Source organism: Ambystoma mexicanum, chromosome 4p (assembly GCF_040938575.1).
Source record: "Ambystoma mexicanum isolate Mex_15411 chromosome 4p, UKY_AmexF1_1, whole genome shotgun sequence".
NCBI lineage: Eukaryota > Metazoa > Chordata > Amphibia > Caudata > Ambystomatidae > Ambystoma > Ambystoma mexicanum.
In genome coordinates this window covers 78560327-78580778 of record NC_090927.1, presented here as the reverse complement: position 1 = coordinate 78580778, position 20452 = coordinate 78560327, and the positions used below count along the sequence as shown (strand labels likewise).

General features: G+C 46.0%; 1 protein-coding gene across 1 annotated transcript in view; it reads left to right on the top strand.

Moving 5' to 3' along the window:
- LOC138452775 (vomeronasal type-2 receptor 26-like) overlaps positions 1-20452 on the top strand; it is a 119977-nt gene that overhangs the window by 10457 nt on the left and 89068 nt on the right. The window contains exon 2 of the mRNA XM_069605118.1: positions 7512-7739. Within this exon, the coding sequence (XP_069461219.1) occupies positions 7512-7739 (228 nt within the window). The remainder of the gene's footprint in view (positions 1-7511; positions 7740-20452) is intronic.

Below are 20452 nucleotides of genomic sequence, written 5' to 3'. Positions count from 1 at the left end.
ATATTGTCCAAACCATTGTTTGAGACGTACAAGACATTCTGCAGGATTGTCACCCTTGGCTTGCTTACACGCATTCATTTTGGATCAATCAGTGTTTCGGGACAGATTTTAAGAATAGTTTGAACGAGTCTATCAGTACATGTGTTCAGGTCCCTGGGGGTGACCGGTTCTTCAGCTGGACAGATAGCCTGCACCTTCAACCGGGTAAACGTGTCTGTGGGCATCACTGCTCAAAATAATTGATTTAAATCAACACACGTGGGGTGATAACAGTCTATTATAACCTGAAGCTCCTCTTGGAACTTAACAGGATCTTGTTGTATCTTTGGGAATCTCTGAGCAATATTGAACAAATCAGTTGCACTCCAGGGGGCATGTACAGTAACTAAGGTAGAGCCTCCTTCAGGGAGCTGTCAGAGTGGGAATGCACCAGAACTGGTCGTCACTTTTGGGAACCCTTCAAACGTTGGTGACGTAGCTGAGGAAGGAGAGTTGAAAAGGCTGGCTATCTGGGCTTGTATTTCATGGGTGAACGGGACGATCATAGGGTTTATTGGGGTGGAATGATTAAGGGTTGGTGGCTGGGTAGAGTCTGGGCTAGCCGGTTGGGCTGGGGGTGGGTTGGGCTGGCTAGGCCTTAGATTCCCTGTGACTGGCCAGGAAGAGGGCTTATACAGTGCAAGATAAAAAAATATATTTGGGAAAATGAAGTCAAAATACAGTGTGGAAATGAAAAGGTATGCAATACATAAAAATGCACAAGGTGACATGCAATACATTAAAATACATGTAAATGCAATAAATTACCTGGTGGTCAGTCATAATATCGGAAATAAAATGTTGAATTACAATAAATTCGAGAAACAAAATGTCGAAAAAAAAATCGAATTCTTTATTTTTTTATTTATACATTTTTTTGGGGGTTCGGGATGTAAAAAAAAGGTAAAAACAAAAAAAAGGGGGGTTTGCGGGGGAACCCCCCCATTTCGATTATAAAACGTATTAAAAAAGAAATTCGATTATTTTTTTCAACTTTTTTTTTCTCGATTTTATGACTTTCGAAAATTTTTCAGTCGATATTATGACTATAAACCAAATTACCTATATAAGAAACTGCCATTTCCACACCTTGCCAAAAGGGAAACCCATCAGAGCGAGCGAGAGATGTGAAGGTGAGCATAGGCGAGCATAGGCGAAAGGCCTTCATTGCATAGACATGAGCAGTAAAGCCTAAAGCCTCACCTCGCACTGGCAAGACACAGTTGTTTAAATATGGCAGTTTGTAGTACCTACTCAATATTATAATGCAGCAGTGTGCTAGGGGAGTACATAAAATGTTCAATTCCAGACTTTCCCCCACATGTGTATTCATCCTCCTCTCGGGCTGCCATGTTGATTTCGGTGCCTGGGGACATGTGTGCCTATGCACATGTTGTGCAACATGGTACACCCTACAAATATTTCCCCCACCTTGTCTGGCCTGTACATTAGGGCACCCTCTTTTTGATGAAACCGCCCTTCAGTAGTACACAGGTATGCGCAATACAGAGCTGATCCTAATGCGTGCCTCATTATATGCCACTTCCTGTTCCATCTGTGGGATCCGGACAGGTGTCATCAGCCACAGTACCTGGGGATAGCTGGAGTAGCCTGTAAAGGGAAAGGGGATGGCTGCTGCTTGCTTAACAATCAATACCTCTACCCAGTAGTCATGGCACGATGGTCTAGATTTCAGCTAATGAATGTGGGGCAACCCTGACTTTTCCACCATTGCTCTCTGTTTCCCTCAATTACGTTATGCCTCCTGGAATGAGGGATGTCTAATGGAGATGTAATCTATGTTTCTTCAGTACTGGGCACCAGTGCACGTTCTCCGATATGCTTTCTGCTAATCGTGTACATGTTGTGATAGCGATCATACTCTTAGGAAATGACTTCCATGGGATACAACCTTCATGGCATAGCTGCCTGTCAGTGTTGCACTGTCATCCTGCACAGGCGATCTGGGCTTTGGCCCCTCAAGGTATAGTTTCCTCATGCAGTGTGCAGCCCTAAGGCCATTTTCCCATTTCTTTGGAAAATTTTCATTTTATTTTGCTAATTTATCTAGTGCCTTGTGTGTTCACTCTCCCCTTACCCTGCTCCTTGCAACCTCTCCCCTGTTCCCACCCGAGCTCTGTGATTGGCCCTAGCAGCCCTTAGTTACATCCACGAGGGTCTCCTCTACCCCCTAAGACACCTGCATCCAAGCCATTTTAGCTCCGGCTTGTGGATGAGGTGAGTGTGCGGCCCTGTGCCCATTTTCCCATTTATCTGGAAATTTTTCATTTATTTAGGTTGTGTCTGTGTCTTGCGTGTTCACTCACCCCTTAACCTGCTCCTTGGGACCTCTCCCTTGTTCCCACCCCTAGCTCAATGATTGGGCCTAGCAGCCCGTAGTTACACCAACAAGGGTCTTCTCTCCCCCCTCGACACCTGCATCCAAGCAATTTTAGCTCTGGCTTGTGAGTGAGGTGAGTGTGTGCCCTGCGCCCATTTTCCCATTTCTTTGGAAAACTTTCATTTTATTTTGGCTTGCGTCTGTGTCTTGCGTGTTCACTCTCCCCGTCCTTAGCCACAACACAGCCCTATTGACCCGGTGCACAGCGTGCAGCCCGCACCATTTCAAACATCCACGAGGTGAGTGCTGCCATAGCCCCGACCCACACAGCCATCTAATTTCCACAAGTTTGTAATTTTAAAAGCTCTGTGCATTTTGTCCCCTCTCCCCTGGCCGCTTCCCAACCCACTTCCATCCCGCCTCTGAGCCCTCCCACGCACCCTGATTGGTCCCCCTTCCTATAATAGACAATCCAACCTTCCCGGCATCCCCTACGGCTAAGGGCCACAAGGCAAAGGGCGGGTCCTACAGTGGGGGCTCCAAATTTGGTCTGCAGGTGTCAGCATGGGAGGCCTGTGGCCAGCCATCAACCAGCAGCGACTATCAAGGTACTCTTCAAGACACTAGCCATAACGGATAAATGCCACTCTCTCTCTTTTTCTTTTTTTATTAATTGTGCCATAGTTCATTTTGAACTTTTAACACACTTTTTGACAAAACACATCAACAAATGTTCACATAATTTATCTAATAGTCCTAGAAAGGTACAATGTACTATCTATTAATATACAATACAATCAAAATCCTTAAAATGTTATGCTTCTATTTCATCGGTATACTCAGCAAGTCTCTTTTTCGCCTCCTGCCATATTGCCCAGGCTGCGCCAAAAGTACTACAGATTTTGCTCCAACAAACACTCCAACAAACACACACCAACAAACACAGACCAAACACACAACACAAACACAGACCAAAATTGATCGCCAGTAATATCTTCCAAGGTTTTTATTTTCGTAGCCTTTATAATAGCATTTGACATAGTCGACAGATATTATAAATGCCTCTCACTCACAACCCCTCCTTATCTTGCTGAAAACGTACGTAGAGCTACCTCTTCCAGACAAAAGAGGTCTCATCACTCCAGTCAGCTCAAAGATCCCAACTTCAAAAGGGCCAAAGCAGGAGGTGCCAGCTTCACCTACCTGGCTCCCAAACATTGGAATGCCCTCCCCACAACTCTTCGGAAGGAAACCTCTCGCCTAGAGTTCCGGAAATCACTAAAAACTGAGCTCTTCAATTAGCTCATTCCAGTACGTTCTGCCCTCTCTGTCTGCCCTCACCGGGAAGGTATACTGACACCTGAAGGACGTCCTATTCTTACCTAAACCTTTGAGCCTGTAAAGCTGCCTACTCTGCCGTTTTTTGTGTCTATGTAACCTACACCTGTATCAGGTTCAATGCAACCAAGAACCGAAGACAGGCGCTCTTGTCTATTGTCCTTGTAACTAAGTAAGCACTGCTGTAACAGCACCACAATGCCCCAGGGCCGCTTTGTGCGCTATAAATGTAAAAAAGAAATGAATTAGATAAATAAATAAATACATACATAAATAAATAAATGTAGGTGTGACCTGGCTGTGGAGTAAAGCAACCACTTTACTCCAGACGCCTTTCCACTATACCTACACGTAGAACATAGCACACCAGACTGTTAATACTAACCAGCTTAGCAACTAGTGAGGATTGTGAATACTGACCGGAGCCACAGCAGGATAGATCTTTGAATATTACCTTGAGTCACATCTAGACATTACTGTGAATATTAGCCTGTGCCACACTAAAATAGAACTGTGATTATTAGCCTGTGCCACACTAAAATAGAACTGTGATTATTAGTCTGTGCCACACTAAAATAGAACTGTGAATATTAGCCTGTGCCACACTAAAATAGAACTGTGATTATTAGCCTGTGCCACACTAAAATAGAACTGTGAATATTAGCCTGTGCCACACTAAAATAGAACTGTGAATATTAGCCTGTGCCACACTAAAATAGAACTGTGAATATTAGCCTGTGCCACACTAAAATAGAACTGTGATTATTAGCCTGTGCCACACTAAAATAGAACTGTGAATATTAGCCTGTGCCACACTAAAATAGAACTGTGATTATTAGCCTGTGCCACACTAAAATAGAACTGTGATTATTAGCCTGTGCCACACTAAAATAGAACTGTGATTATTAGCCTGTGCCACACTAAAATAGAACTGTGAATATTAGCCTGTGCCACACTAAGGTAGAACTGAGAATATTAGCCTCCGTCGCATGCAGAGAGGATTGTGAATATTACCTTGAGTCACACCTAGAGAGGACTGTGATTATTAGCCTGTGCCACACTAAAATAGAACTGTGAATATTAGCCTGTGCCACACTAAGGTAGAACTGCGAATATTAGCCTGCGTCGCATGCAGATAGGATTGTGAATATTACCTTGAGTCACACCTAGAGAGGACTGTGATTATTAGCCTGTGCCACACTAAAATAGAACTGTGAATATTAGCCTGTGCCACACTAAGGAAGAACTGCGAATATTAGCCTGCGTCGCATGCAGAGAGGATTGTTAATATTACCTTGAGTCACACATAGAGAGGACTGTGATTATTAGCCTGTGCCACACTGGGATAGAGCTGTGAATATTAGCCTGCGTCGCATGCAGAGAGGATTGTGAATATTACCTCGAGTCACACCTAGAGAGGACTGCGATTATTAACCACACCAAGACAGAACTGTGAATATTGGCCTGCATCATATCCAGAGAGGATTGTGAATGTTGCCTTGAGTCACATCTAGAAAGGACTGTGAGCCTGTGCCACTTTAGGATAAAACTGTGAATATTAGCCTGCATCGCATCTAGAGAGGATTGTGAATATTACCTAGAGTCACGCCGAGAGAGGACCCACAAAATGAGTTTGCGTCTCTTCATATAACATTGCTAATAACCAACCCTACTAAAACTTCACCCCTCTGCATATACCTCTCAAACTCTAAACACAACCATACCTCTTAAAGCACAGCAAACCACACGCACCTCACTACACTGCAACAACAAAGCACACACAGCCTTACACAACAGCACACGACGGATATCGACCGGATACCACACCAAAAAGCTCAGCAAACGGTGTTAACCGAACTGAAGCGGCTAACAGCACATCACATCTCCCTTGCTCTTTCTCCAAACTTTGTCCTACTAACATACCCCAACCAACCCCCTTATTTTCAGATCCACCAGAGCGCCAGAGGACCACTCCGACGGTGATAGTGCGTGGTATAGATATCCTTTAACATACATTGTTGTACCTGCAGCTCATTCTTTGTACGGATGGGATTATGCATTTCTGGCATGCCCTGACATTGTCACGCAGGGCCTTGTGTGTTGCTGTAGGACTACAATGTGTAGTGTCAGAGGGCAGATCCTTCATGCACTGGGCTGTGGCAGGGAGTGCTTTTACTGGCATGACACAGGTGGACCTGCCACCCAGTCATTTCTATCCATCTACCTTGTGACCCACGTATGAGTTGTTTAAAGGCATTTCTCCTTACCCAGAATAAGGGTCCTCTGCCCTCGAGGTCTTCAATTACAAAGCCGATAATTCTCCTGAGCTAATTCCTCTGACAAAATTAGTACCGTTGAATTCCCTCCCATTTTCAGTTCCCTTTAATGTGGCGAAGCAGTAAAAGTGGCAGTAATTTTGTTGAACGGGTGTGGCCCACTATCTCTTACGCTTTCCATGTGTTTATATTTAGGGCTCTGGCATGTGTTTATGTTTAGGGCTCTGGCATGGGTTTATGTTTAGGGCTCTGGCGTGTGTTTATATTTAGGGCTCTGGCATGTGTTTATGTTTAGGGCTCTGGCATGTGTTTATGTTTAGGTCGGGTGTTTATATTTAGGGCTCTGGCCTGGGTTTATATTTAGGGCTCTGGCATTTGTTTATATTTAGGGCTCTGGCATGTGTTTATGTTTAGGGCTCTGGCATGTGTTTATGTTTAGGGCTCTGGCATGTGTTTATGTTTAGGGCTCTGGCATGGGTTTATGTTTAGGGCTCTGGCGTGTGTTTATATTTAGGGCTCTGGCATGTGTTTATGTTTAGGGCTCTGGCATGTGTTTATGTTTAGGGCTCTGGCATGGGTTTATGTTTAGGGCTCTGGCGTGTGTTTATATTTAGGGCTCTGGCCTGGGTTTATATTTAGGGCTCTGGCATTTGTTTATATTTAGGGCTCTGGCATGTGTTTATATTTAGGGCTCTGGTATGAGTTTATATTTAGGGCTCTGGCATGGGTTTATATTTAGGGCTCTGGCATGGGTTTATATTTAGGGCTCTGGCATGTGTTTATATTTAGGGCTCTGGCGTGTGTTTATATTTAGGGCTCTGGCGTGAGTTTATATTTAGGGCTCTGGCATGTGTTTATATTTAGGGCTCTGGCATGTGTTTATGTTTAGGGCTCTGGCATGTGTTTATGTTTAGGGCTCTGGCATGTGTTTATATTTAGGGCTCTGGCATGGGTTTATATTTAGGTCTCTGGCATGGGTTTATATTTAGGGCTCTGGCATGTGTTTATGTTTAGGGCTCTGGCATGGGTTTATATTTAGGGCTCTGGCATGTGTTTATATTTAGGGCTCTGGCATGGGTTTATGTTTAGGGCTCTGGCATGTGTTTATGTTTAGGGCTCTGGCATGTGTTTATGTTTAGGGCTCTGGCATGTGTTTATGTTTAGGGCTCTGGCATGTGTTTATGTTTAGGGCTCTGGCATGTGTTTATGTTTAGGGCTCTGGCATGTGTTTATATTTAGGGCTCTGGCATGGGTTTATATTTAGGGCTCTGGCATGGGTTTACATTTAGGGCTCTGGCATGTGTTTATGTTTAGGGCTCTGGCATGGGTTTATATTTAGGGCTCTGGCATGTGTTTATATTTAGGGCTCTGGCATGGGTTTATGTTTAGGGCTCTGGCATGTGTTTATGTTTAGGGCTCTGGCATGTGTTTATATTTAGGGCTCTGGCATGGGTTTATATTTAGGGCTCTGGCATGTCTCCCTTTTGTTAATGAACCATACTGTCATCCTTTGTTAGCTTCATTATTATCTGAAGAAGGTGCATTTCAGGAACACTGCTGGTGAGGAGGTGTTCTTTGACGAGAATGGCGACTCCATGACCGGGTTCGACATTCTTAACTGGGAGTATTCTGGAGGCAAGAGCCACAGAGCAGTTCCTGTTGGGCGCTTTAATCCACTGGCACCTGCAGAAGAGCAACTGTCCATCAACGAGAGCCAAATCACATGGAACAGCGCATTCAAAGAGGTTTGTTAAAGGAGATATTGTATGTATTAGTAGAGTAATAAGCATTATTGAAGTAATTGATTCCATTTGATGTGTGTGATGCATAGCAATGAAGCATGGAATGCATTAAATGCATGTGTGCAGGAGCGCTAGATGGTATGCATACAAAGAATAGACAGCCAATCATTGATAAGTGGCATTAAAGCAATGGAAGGGGTGCACAGTGCAGACAGAATTAAAGTTGTGCAGTGCCCTGAGGTGTGGAATACAGGCAATGGATATGGTGCACCACTGTGAAGTATGGGATGCATGGAGTAAATGTGGTGCACACAGAGTGATAGAAGGAATGCATACTATGAAACTACAGTGCAGCAGGAAAGGACGGGATGCACAGAATGGATATAGGGCACAGCAGTGAGAGATGGAATCCAAACAATACATGTGTAGATTAACAGTAAAGCATGTAATGCATCAGATTAATGCTGCATGCATCAATGTGGGATGCATGCATGCAATGAATATGGTGAATAGTGGGAGAAGGTGAACTGCATGCAATGAATACTGTGAACAGTGGTGGCCAGGTGGACTGCATGCAATGAATACTGTGAACAGTGGGGCTAGGTGGACAGTATGCAATGAATACTGTGAACAATGGTGTCCAGGTGGAGTGCATGCAATGAATACTGTGAACAGTGGGGCCAGGTGGACAGCATGCAACGAATACTGTGAACAGTTGTGGCCAGGTGGACTGCATGCAATGGATACGGTGAACAGTAGGGGAAGGTGGACTGCCTGCAATGATTACTGTGAACAGTGGGGGCATGTGGACTGCCTGCAATGATTACTGTGAACAGTGGGGCAGGTGGACTGCATGCAATGAATACTGAGAACAGTGGGGCCAGGTAGACTGCATGCAATGAATACTGTGAACAGTGGGGCAGGTGGACTGCGTGCAATGAATACGGTGAACTGTGGGGGCCAGGTGGACTGCATGCAATGAATACTGTGAACAGTGGGGGGCAGGCGGACTGCGTGCAATGAATACGGTGAACAGTGGGGGCAGGTGGACTGCATGCAGTGAATACGGTGAACAGTGGGGTCCAGGTGGACCGCATGCAAGGGATACTGTGAACAGTGGGGGCCAGGTGGACTGCATGCAATGAATACAGTGAACAGTGGGGGCAGGTGGACTGCATGCAATGAATACTGTGAACAGTGGGGGGCAGGTGGACTGCATCTAATGAGTACGGTGAACAGTGGGGTCCAGGTGGACCGCATGCAGTGAATACGGTGAACAGTGGGGCCAGGTGGACCGCATGCAATGGATACAGTGAACAGTGGGGGCAGGTGGACTGCATGCAATGAATACGGTGGACCGTGGGGTCAGGTGGACCGCATGCAATGGATACGGTGAACAGTGGGGGCAGGTGGACTGCATGCAGTGAACAGTGGGGGCCAGGTGGACTGCATGCAATGAATAGTGTGAACAGTGGGGCAGGTGGACTGCATGCAATGAATACTGTGAACAGTGGGGGCAAGTGGACTGCATGCAGTGAACAGTGGGGGCCAGGTGGACTGCATGCAATGAATAGTGTGAAGAGTGGGGCAGGTGGACTGCATGCAATGAATACTGTGAACAGTTGGGGCAAGTGGACTGTATGCAATGAATACGGTGAACAGTGGGGGCCAGGTGGACTGCATTCAGTGAATAGGGTCAACAGTGGAGGCCAGGTGGACTGCATGAAGTGAATACGGTCAACAGTGGGGGCAGGTGTACTACATTCAATGAGTAATATGAACAGTGGGGGCAGGTGGACTGCATGCTGAGTATACCAGATTGGTTGAATGCATTTGTTTATTGGGGGTAAAACAGTGATCAGTGGAATGCATGAAATGTATGGGACGTACGGTAGAGCTGAAGGGAACACGTAATCGATGTGTGGCAGAGCAGTGAAGTTTGTTATCATTCAACATTTAAGGGTAGAACACTGAAGCATGGCATGCATGTGTGGTACCCTTTCTCATTAGGATATATGGAGCTCAGATGCAGTTGTGCTTACAGGAGTGAGTACAGGCGTACTGTCTCTCACTTTCCCAGCCTCACCATGCCTGGATGTGCTTCCATGTAGCCAGCGTATATGATGTATTTTTCAATAATAACTCTGTCTCGGGAGGATAGCTCAGGGGCAACATGCTTGGCTTGGAAGCAAGACGACACGGAGCAACACAGGTCGATCCCCGGGTCCGTGCTTAGAAACCTCTGGGTATGAAGCGGGTTATCAATAACCAATCATATCATGTCATATACTATGGAAAGGAAAATGTATACTAGTGTTAGGAAAGATTTCTCTTTACTGCACATTTTCTTTATGGAATCCCCAAAACATTTATTTTTGAATCTGACCTATACTTTTCACAGTGCAGTGAAGCCTTAAGCTTCACTACACTGGCTTTTGCTCATATGTTATTCGGAAACTGACATGTTCTTCAGGCTGTCAGTACTGGGAAACATTGTTTCCCTTAGTCGTGTTACTGTGTTACTACTTTTGGTTACTTTTGTATCACTTGTGGTAACTTTTTATCATTGTACAATGCAGCTTACACTGCAGTACAATGGGGTACATTTTTGTTTTTCCCTAGACTAACACTCAGATGAATTTTGGTTACTCTAGGTGTGCTAAAAGGATAGCAGGTGGGAGCAGTGACTTTTCCCCACTTTTTGGGGATTTCTGTTTTAGCTTTACCGTGTTTACTGTGTTTGGCTACTAACTGTGGCTACTGGTCAAACATGGCCATGCCACAAGATATTCTGCCTGCCCTTTTGCCATCTTGTTTTTCAGCCTTCTTCCTTATAAGGACTTCCAGTGCCGGGGAAAGCAGGAGCTTCTGGCGGGCTACTGGGGGGCTGTGTTTGTTTGCTGGTAGGATGTGGGCTGGGCCTTTCTAACCCCATCCACAAACTGGTTTCAGTGTGTCTGAGTGGTATGCGTGAATGTTCCCATCAGTGGTCCTGATTGGACCACTGCTGCGGTGTGTGTGTTTGCTAGTCCTGCTATTGGCTAGTGAGGGCGGCAGCTCTTACCTGGCTATTAGGATAAGAAGATAACCCCTGCACCCATTCTTCAGAGATCATGGAGAAAACTGAAGGAGCCAAGTAGCCTGTCCAGCTGTGAGACCCGCAAATAAACCCGAGACCCGACTGAAGGAGGCCTGGCAACCAACTTCTGCTGCTGTCCTGGAGAAACCATGTCTTGCTCTTGATCTTTAGCAGTCCTGCGAAGGAGCTGCAACCCTTAGAGTGGAGGGACCATCCATTCCCGACGTCTGCTCGGTACCCTGCCAAACGAAGCCTTCTGAAGTGCCCTGTAACCGTGCTTTGACTGACCAGCTTCGGTTTTGGGCTACCCTGCTGCCAGCATCACTGTACCGAGTTTCGGTCTGAAACCTGGTGGGTCCGTAGCTGGCCCTATTAGACTACATCCTGCGAAACTCCAGCATCCTAGCATTGAGGGGACCCGTGATAGGAGGGAAAGTCCGACTACAGCTGCCGAGTCATTTTGCATCACCCTGCTGCAGTGACCACTGTATGAAATAGCCTACCTGACCCGAGTCCAGTCATGAGAGGGGTGCTGCATTGAGTTTTTCTGCATTCTTCAATCGAGAGTCCTTGCAACAGTAAAAGACACCAACCGGAAATCAGCTCGAACCTGTAACCCCTGTGAATCGAGGACTGTGACTTTTGGTGGAAAAAGCAATATCAGACACTTTTCCTTTGTTCTATCAAATCTGTGGAAGAATCGGAGTATAGGGGTAAGTTGCAGAGTTTTTAACCTACCCCTATACTTCCATTATAAGTCAATGGCTTATAATAAAGCTTATTTCTAACAATATTGGCTTTGCCACTGATTGTTTGCGCAAGGCATCTGACTGTTGGGGCTACTTTTGGGCATCAGTCTAACTTGAACCCGAACCCTAAGAACCCTTCACTGGACCCCAGAGACCCTACCTGTATTTTTACCACCGCCTAACTTCTGTGGAACTGTAACCTGAACTATTGGGCAAATGGTCCCTGAAAAACTTAGGGCTGGACAATTTTAGTTAGGGATCATTCTGTGGACAATGCGTGATAATACTTGTCTAACCTATCCTTTGCAGGAGTTTCTGATGTGTAGTATGCCCTATAACAAAGTTAATGTACATATGTATTTAGTTTGATGGTGTTGTGTGATATGTCTAACTGCTAGTGGTCATTTTTCTATAGTGTGTTTTGGCCATAATTAAATAACTGTATGTTTATACATCCTGTCTAAGTGTTATCTGTGACTCCCATTGTGTGACGTCACTGTGGATCCGTTACAAGCTCACCACCTCTGAAGAACTTAGCCTAGACCACCTGTCACTGCTACCTAAACTGGTTTGGCTACAGCTTCCCAGAGTTGTTCCTGTCACAATATAGGTTGGCCTTCTATACATCTGTCCCCCCAGGCCAGAGTATAGAAAATCAGTCCTAACAACTACCAACTGCGGGGAGGGGAGGGAGGACCGCCTGGCCAATTAGGTGTCAGGAAACGTGGCTGGAATCTATAAATTACCTTCTGTGAGATGCCTTAGGTCTCCCACTGGCGTCTTCTGCTTATTTTCAGCTCCCAGGTTCATCTTCTCCTTTCTATCCTCCCACCATCCGTCTTCCCCCTACTTTGCCCCTGCCCCCCAGCTGCCTGGAATCCCAAAACCCTACCCCACCTGACGTGTTTGTTCTTGCGCATCTCCATCTGCACTTCCTTCCCGATGGCTGCCATAGAAATAGAAAAGGGACCTGGTCCCTTTACTTTTCTAAATGTCAGCCATCTTTGTTCATATTCTTTTATGAAATATTGGGCAAGCACTCATTTTGCATACCATGATTAGCATCCCTGTAGCCCCTGGAAACTAACATCGCTAATCCTTGTATTTGGGGGAATCGTGCCAGTAATCCACCTGAGCCCTCTCTTCACTTGCAGTGGTGGGCCATTCCTGGCAGTATTTAGCCCTGAGAGTCTTGTAAAACAAAAGAGGTGATGGCTGGAAGGTTTAGAACTAATCTTAACCTCTGGTATTGCTCTGAGCAACCCTCCAGCCCATCGTTCTTTGCCTGCCAAGTCATTACATAAGAGGAAAGACCATATGCAATTCAGGCTTGGTCCTACCTCACAAGGTATAACAAGGCGGGTGTTCCTACCCTCTATGGATCTTGAGGGTGCTCGGGTTAGATTCCGTGCACACTGGTTTTAGACCCTAATAGGTGCCCGTGCAGTTTGGGCAACTGTTGAAGGAGGCAGCATCGTTGCTGCTGTAAAACAGATATGTCTAATGTACTATTGATGTACAAAATTCCAATTCTTTTAGACACAATTGCAGCTTTTGATTAATTAGCTGATACTTATTTTCTTTGTGCGAAGCATTTTAGTCCATTTTTTGCATATAACAGTTTATAATGTACGTTGTGGAACACAGAAGCATAGTTCGACATTCAAAATCAAAGGCATGGCAGCTGAAACATTCATTTATATAATTTGATTAACAGTTTGTTTGTGAAGATGTTTCATGCCACTGAGTGTGCAGAATACAGGGTAAAAGTTCAGATGTAGGAGACGTTGGAGATCAGTCTCCCATGCCCGGCTATAGTCTGACCTCATATTTGGTCTACGTCTGGGTTTGATGTTAGGAGATGAAATTTGCAGCACAGGTTGGGACCCCGAAACTATTTTCGGAAAAAACAGTGCTGATGACGTTTCGGCAGAAAAGATGGTAGCCTTCTTCTGGGGCCAAAGAGAGTCAGGAAACTCACTGGTCGTGCGTCCAGTTGGGGCAGATGAACCCAAAGGGTTTCAACGTGGGGTGTTTGGAAGGGCAGAGGTAGCCGATGTGGGCGTTGGTAGTGTAGATCGCTGGGGTGCCGGTGGGTGGTTGGTGGATAAATCTTGCCGGACACTCAGGGAGAGTAGCGGAGTCGGTGATCGGTCCGTAAGGATAAAACCTGAGGCTGGTGGGTGGGGTCCCACTTGAATAAGGCGGGGAGCAGTCCAGAGGTGAAGGCATCCTAGCTGGATGGCTCTGGGGAGAAGAAGCGTATGGAGCGCCCTGCAGATAGTCAGGGCGGGCAGCACAATCACCGGCGTCTCCGAATGGCACCTGTGCTGTCTCTGCCTCAAAAGGGGCAGTCCAGCCCAAACTGCTTGGTTACATCCCTTCAGCACAAGACCACAAGCATCGCCGAGAGTCTGACCTTTAAGGACGACACACCAAGATAAAATGTCATTAACTTGCAGCATCGAATGGTTGTACATGATATGTGTTGTATGTGCAATACGTGTCGTACTTCTGGCGCATGCATGTATTTCTATATACTGTTTTTTAGCACACCGCAGCCCTCTAGTATGTCTCCCAGCTGTCAGTATGAACACTCACTGCAACCAGTTGGAACCTTTTCAGCTGCTCCATTATTTTTTTTCCAAAAATACGATTGCTCCATACAGTTAAAATGCAACCATGAGATGCCACGTATACAACAGCACAAAGGGCAAGCTATTGTGCACTGCAATACAAAATGCACTCTCGAATAAATCCAACTCAAAATAGCCAACAAAAAGGCCTCATTGCTCCCATCAGAGCAGCAACCGTCCCAATATATGGGGAACAATATAACACCACCATTCAGTTTCAAAAAGATCTCTATCCTCGAGACGGAGAAAATCATACTTTCCTTAAAGCCATCGAACTGTAAGGGTGACAGCTGCCCTGCTCAAATCATAAAGGACGCAGCCAGAGACCTGGCCCCGTTCATCTCTAAGCTTATCAACGCCTCATTCAAAACGAATACAGTGCCTAACAATCTAAAAGAATCCTTGGTCCTCCCCTGCTCAAAAAACAAACACTAGACCCTCATATCCCTACTAACTAGAGACCCATTACCACTGTCCCCTTTCTACTTAATATTATTGACAGAGTAGCATACATTCAAATTCAGAAATACTTAGAAGAAAATCAATAACTAGGATCGCGACAATCTGGCTCCCGCCCTCTTCATGGCACTGAAACAGCCTTGCTAGACCTTAACACCCAAATTGACGAGTTGAAGGACAATGGGAAAACAGCTATGCTACTTCTCCTGGACCTCTCTGCAGCCTTCTACCTAGTGGACCATGCAGTCTTTTATGCAACCAGCTTAAGTCGGTGGCCCATTTCTCAGGGGAGGCCATAGCCTGGGTCCAATCCTTCCTGGCCAACCGTACAATGAAAGTCTTCTCCCCTTCAGCCTCCGCTGACCAAATTCAAATATCATGCGGAGTACCACAAGGATCCTGTGTCTCACCCACTATGTATAACATTTTTACTAAGCCGTTGTTTGATAAGTTGGACTGACTGGGTGTTACCTACACAAATTATGCAGATGACACCCAGATCCTTATTCCCCTTTCAGGTAACTTCACTGATGACACAGCCTTAGTAAACAGGATATACCTCCTCATTCAGGCATGGATGGCATCCCACGGCCTCTGCCTGAATGACGACAAAACTGAGATACTAATCCTAGGTGCTGAAACTAACATTAAAAAACGTAGTCCTAGCTACACCTCCTTTAATATTGACAACAACCTCATTAAGGTGATGCCAGCTGTCAAGACTCTAGGCTTCTATCTTGACTCGACACTCACACTCAAGAAACAAGTAAATTCACTTGCATCTACCACAGCCTATACCTGCAAGCTCATCTGAGCCTGCAGACCATTCCTCTCTACTACAGGTTGCATCACCTTAGCCAATGCCCGTGTAATGTCTAGACTAGATTATTGCAATGCTATGTACTTAGGTGCCAACAAATATGTTACGGACAAAATTCAAAGACTACAAAATAATGCCCTAAGAGCAGCATTGTATATCCCCCTCAGAGAACACATTTCTAACTCTCGAAGAGAGGTCCACTGGTTAAAAATAGCTGACAGGATCCTCTTGAAAACAGTCTCACTTACCTCCAAATGCCTGAACGATCTAGCACCGACATACCTTGCCGAAAGGGTTAAACAGGAGAATCACCACACGCTCGGTGAGAGCCGCCAACGCCCATACCTTAGTGATCCCTAGATTTAAACGAGCAACAGCTGGTGGCACCAGTTTCCCAGTCAAAGCTGATCAATCTTGGAACGCGCTCCCAGCTGACCTAAGAATGGAACAACCGTACCCTAAATTTAGACGCAGTGTACTTAAATGGTTACAAACAAATGACCTATAACTTGCTACGCCTGCACTATGCACCAGTACTATCACTGTATCTATCTGCCTTAACGGTACCTTTTTGATTGCAACATGTACTATACTATAGACCAGTCAGCACTTCACCACTCCACTGTAACCAGAAGTGGTAGTCATTTTATACTATCTGTATGTATATGCTCTTATGTGACACACTCTGTAACCAAGCTTTAAGTTATCTTGTCCTACTGCGCCCAGCTACCTAAGGGTTTGGCGTGCAATACTAAATAAACAAACAAACAAACAATCAAATACTAGGCACCAGAATAACAGAATTCCAAAAGAATTACCACCTCACTTGGAATGAAGCCCAGACCCCGGAGCTGGGGAAAGGAGGACCCTGGGGACTAAGGAAAGAAGAGCACGGAGGGATGGGAGGAGAGTGAGGCAGCGGCCCGTGGGAATTGGACCCAGTGGGCTGGGAATAAAATGTGCAAGGGGTGTGGGTGGGCGAAAGAGTCAGAGAGCTGGAAATATAGTAACCTTTCATCCATACTTGTGGATATTCTGTCCTTCTTGACGGGACGGAGTACATTTTATAGCATCAAAAAAGATTGTCCTTTTTTGATGTTTACATGGGCCAACGCATGTGGCTTTAGCCCCGCCTTCCTGAGCCCCACCCAGTGCATTGTGCTTCCGTCCTTTTCTATCGCCAAGGTCAGTAGACATATTAGTAATATGAGGGAACATTTTAGAGGGGACGTAGGGCGGGAGTATGGAGGAAAGGGGACTATGGATTAGGAGTATGTTAGTCACTACAGTGAGTAACTTTGTTTTACACCTACGTCCCGCCCCCTTTCCTTCATACGTGTGGGAGATTCACAAGCACTAATGTATAAAACTGTGTGGATGGAAAATATGTATAAAACTGTGTGGATGGAAAAACTCCCTTACTTAAAGAGGCTTCTAAGAACAACCTGACCGAACTGAGCATCCGCTCGTGAACTAAGGCTGAGGCAATAGTGATTACAAAACAGTGAGGGAGAGACCAAAGTGGCCGCCTAAGCAATAGTTTCCCAAGGAAAGTGTTTTGAAAAGCTACTGCAGCAGCTTTTCCCCACACCAGGTGTGTTTGGATGCCCTCGGGGAACTGCTGTCCCCTGAATTGTGTAAGAGTCCAAAATGCAGGAGGTTATACAGTGGCAAATGGAGGCTTAGAGGCTTGTGTAACTTTCGGATTTCCGAACGTTACAAACGGATGAGGTTCAGAAATCTTTAGTTCTTTCCAGATAGAAGTTGACAGCCCTCCTAACATCAAGTTTGTTAAGGACCCGTTTAGCGTCTGATACCAGATCTGGAAAAAACCCTGGTAAAGAAAAAGACTGATCAATATGAAAGTCTGAAACAATCTTTGGTAGAAAAGAAGAGTCTATGCAGAACACTACCTTGTCCTTATGGACCACCAGAAAAGGTTCTTCAGTCGATAGAGCCTGCAGCTCCCCTATACTTCTGGCTGAAGTAATGGCAACCAGAAAGGCCACCTTCCAGGTGAGCAGTTTCAACTCCACTGTCGCCATGGGTTCAAAAGGTTTATGACAAAGCGCTTTGAGCACCACATTGAGGTCCCACTTAGCCTGAGGCAGCTTGATAGGAGGAAACCGGTACAGAAGGCCAGTGAAGTGAGGGTGAACGAACATGAGTCACGAACACTGATAGCAGACAAATATGTTCGACATGAATGTATATGACTGCCTGTGGATGCAAGGTCCGATATGAAAGAAATAATGCAATCCATTGAGGTCTGACCAGGATCAACCTGTTCATCTAGACCCCAGTGACAGAAATGCAGCCAGTTGCTCCTGTACTGAGCTGGGAGTTCGCCCACTCAGAAAGGATCTGGGACAGAATGTTTCATTCCAACTCGTGGTTTGCTACAGACTGGTGACTAAGAGAGTTGGCCGCTATGTTATCTTGGCCCAGGATATCTACCGCCTGCAGCCAAATACCATTCTGCACTGGCCATTCCCAAATATGAATAGCTAGGTCTACTAGAAGCAGAGATTTGGGGCCTCATCAGAGGTTGGGTGGAGAGGTAAAAATGTGGTGGTAGCGCTATTAGCACTGCATTACTGCTCTGTCCGATCCTGAGTTTGGCTGGAAAGCTGGAGATTTCCACCCGTTTTCAGCCGTTTTTCGGCACTATTACCACCAGCGCTATTAACCCCATAGAGTCCTACGGACTCTCAAAAAATAGGGAATTACGGCATCACCACAACTCGGAATCCGGTGCAAATTGTGCCGGACCAAGTTGCTATAACGCAAATAGCATTCCGGCTGATTTACTGCCGGGATACCACCCAACTCTTGGTGAGGACCTTGGTCCCACTCTATAGTTTATATGATGATCCCTGTCCAAGGCAGACTATAGGTCAAAAACCTACAAGTGGCTCAACATTGCGCCCCAGCTGAGCAACAAGTGGCTCAACACTGAGCAGGGAAGAATCTGTTGTTAACGTAACCTGAGGAGACGAATTCAAGAATGGCTTCCTCACTGAAAGATTGGTGAAGTCCGACCACCAGCGGGGGTCGTCTGTCATTTCCAGAGACACTGGAATTAATTGGGAGTTTGGATCCTTTGCCTGGGACCAGCTTTATCTGAGTGTTAATTATGTGTGTCTCCTTTTCAACCTCGCTAGAGGGAGTACTAAGATGCAGGAGGCCATTAGTCCTGGGAGACTCTGAAACCACTATGCCAACCTGTGGGCGGAATTCAGGAAAAGGAAGCATGTATGCATTAAATGTCTCATCCTGTGACTGTTCAGAACAACCATGGCACTGAATGTGTTCCATCGAAAACCCAAGAAAATCAGGTCCTGCCAGACCATCATTGATGATTTTCTACAGTTCACTGATGTTAGGAAGGATTTCATGTGCAATTTTCCCTCCATTTATGGACCGCCCAAACTTTTTGCTTTTGTTTGGCTTTCCTATCCCGACTTTTTCCAGTGGAGCCCAGCCTTCAGCTGAACTCCCCTGGGATTTTGCTCACTTCACTTGTTATGGGGAAACTGGCACATCCTTCAGACTGTCAGTACTGGGAAAATATGTTTCCCTTAGTCTTTGACTATGTTGCCATTTCTTGGTAACTTTTTAACAGTGCACAATGTACCTTCCAGTACCGTGCGTTGGGGTCTTGTTTTGTTATATGACCCTAGACACCCTCATAGTATTATTAGGTGATTGTACGAGTGTGACTGGGGCGAACTGGTGGCAGCAGTTACTTTTCATAATGTTTTACTGCTTTTTACTGGGTCAACCTGTGTTTACCGCATTTAGCTCAAGACTGTGGCCAGGTCCGAAAATGGGCGAGCCACAAAGTTTTTTGTACTGTCTCATGGCCATTTTGTCCCTTGCCTTCACCCAGGTCGAGTAACCCAGGTTTTCCTTATTTGGGCATGCAGCCTCCCCCGAAAATCGATCGCTTTCTGGGGCTTCTGCCTGTCACGTGTGTCTGTCCAGGAAGAGGGCTGGGACTGTATAGTCCCAATCCATACTACTGGTGCCAGGATGTTTGGAGTGCCTGAATGACTGAGACCACTGTGAACCGTGATTGGTCCACATCTGGGATGCCTGCAAGAGAGCAGATCTTCTATTGAAGTCCACGATTTTTGGCGCAAAGCTAATCTTGGATAAGAGAAGGGGCTCTGCATCCATTCTAGGTCGATCATCTGTGTTCTCACCAAACTACAGAAGGAGCCAAGTCTCCTGCACGAAGAAACATACTCAAGAAACTGCTGGAGATGCTTTGGAAGGTTTTGGCATCCTTCGCTCTCTGCTCCCCCATCAGACCCCTGCTTTCTTCTTCAATCAAAAAGCCCTGCAAGGCGCTTTGCCCCTTTGGAGCAGTGGGAACAAATATGCTCGGCACCCTCTGCTTACCCACTCAACGAGCCCCTTCGGAAGTGTTCCTGGGCCAACCAGTGAACTGTCCAGCTCTACCACAGGATAACCCACAGCACCACCACTGTCTTGAGTGCAAACCCAAGACTTGAGAAATTGCTGGCATTCTCCTGCAATATTTCGCAGGCCTAGCTCCTCTAGGTCCCAAATTAGGAGAGTGCGTATCACTGACTGCATCCAAGATTCCTGTGTCACTATCTGGTGGTGACGATCATCTTGCTGTTTTGCTCTCCTGTGCCCTGAAGCCTGCTCCACACAAATGTTCTTCATACTTCCGTCAGAAGCTGAAAAAGGCAACTTTCCTGTCATGGGCGATTGTTATTCACTGCAGCCGCTGAGAGCCGGAGCATCACAAAACTGCAGGACTCAAACCTACTAGCGACCTGGACTACACTGGCAAAGTTTGGTCCGGACTGTTGTATGGGAGTGAGGGGTCCCCAGGCCCCCTCGCACCGTACACTCCTTAGTACGAGGTTTGGACCACGTGCCTCCGGTAGTGGGATTGCCCCTTGCCCTTATGTAAAGTTAACCACGGTTGACTGCTG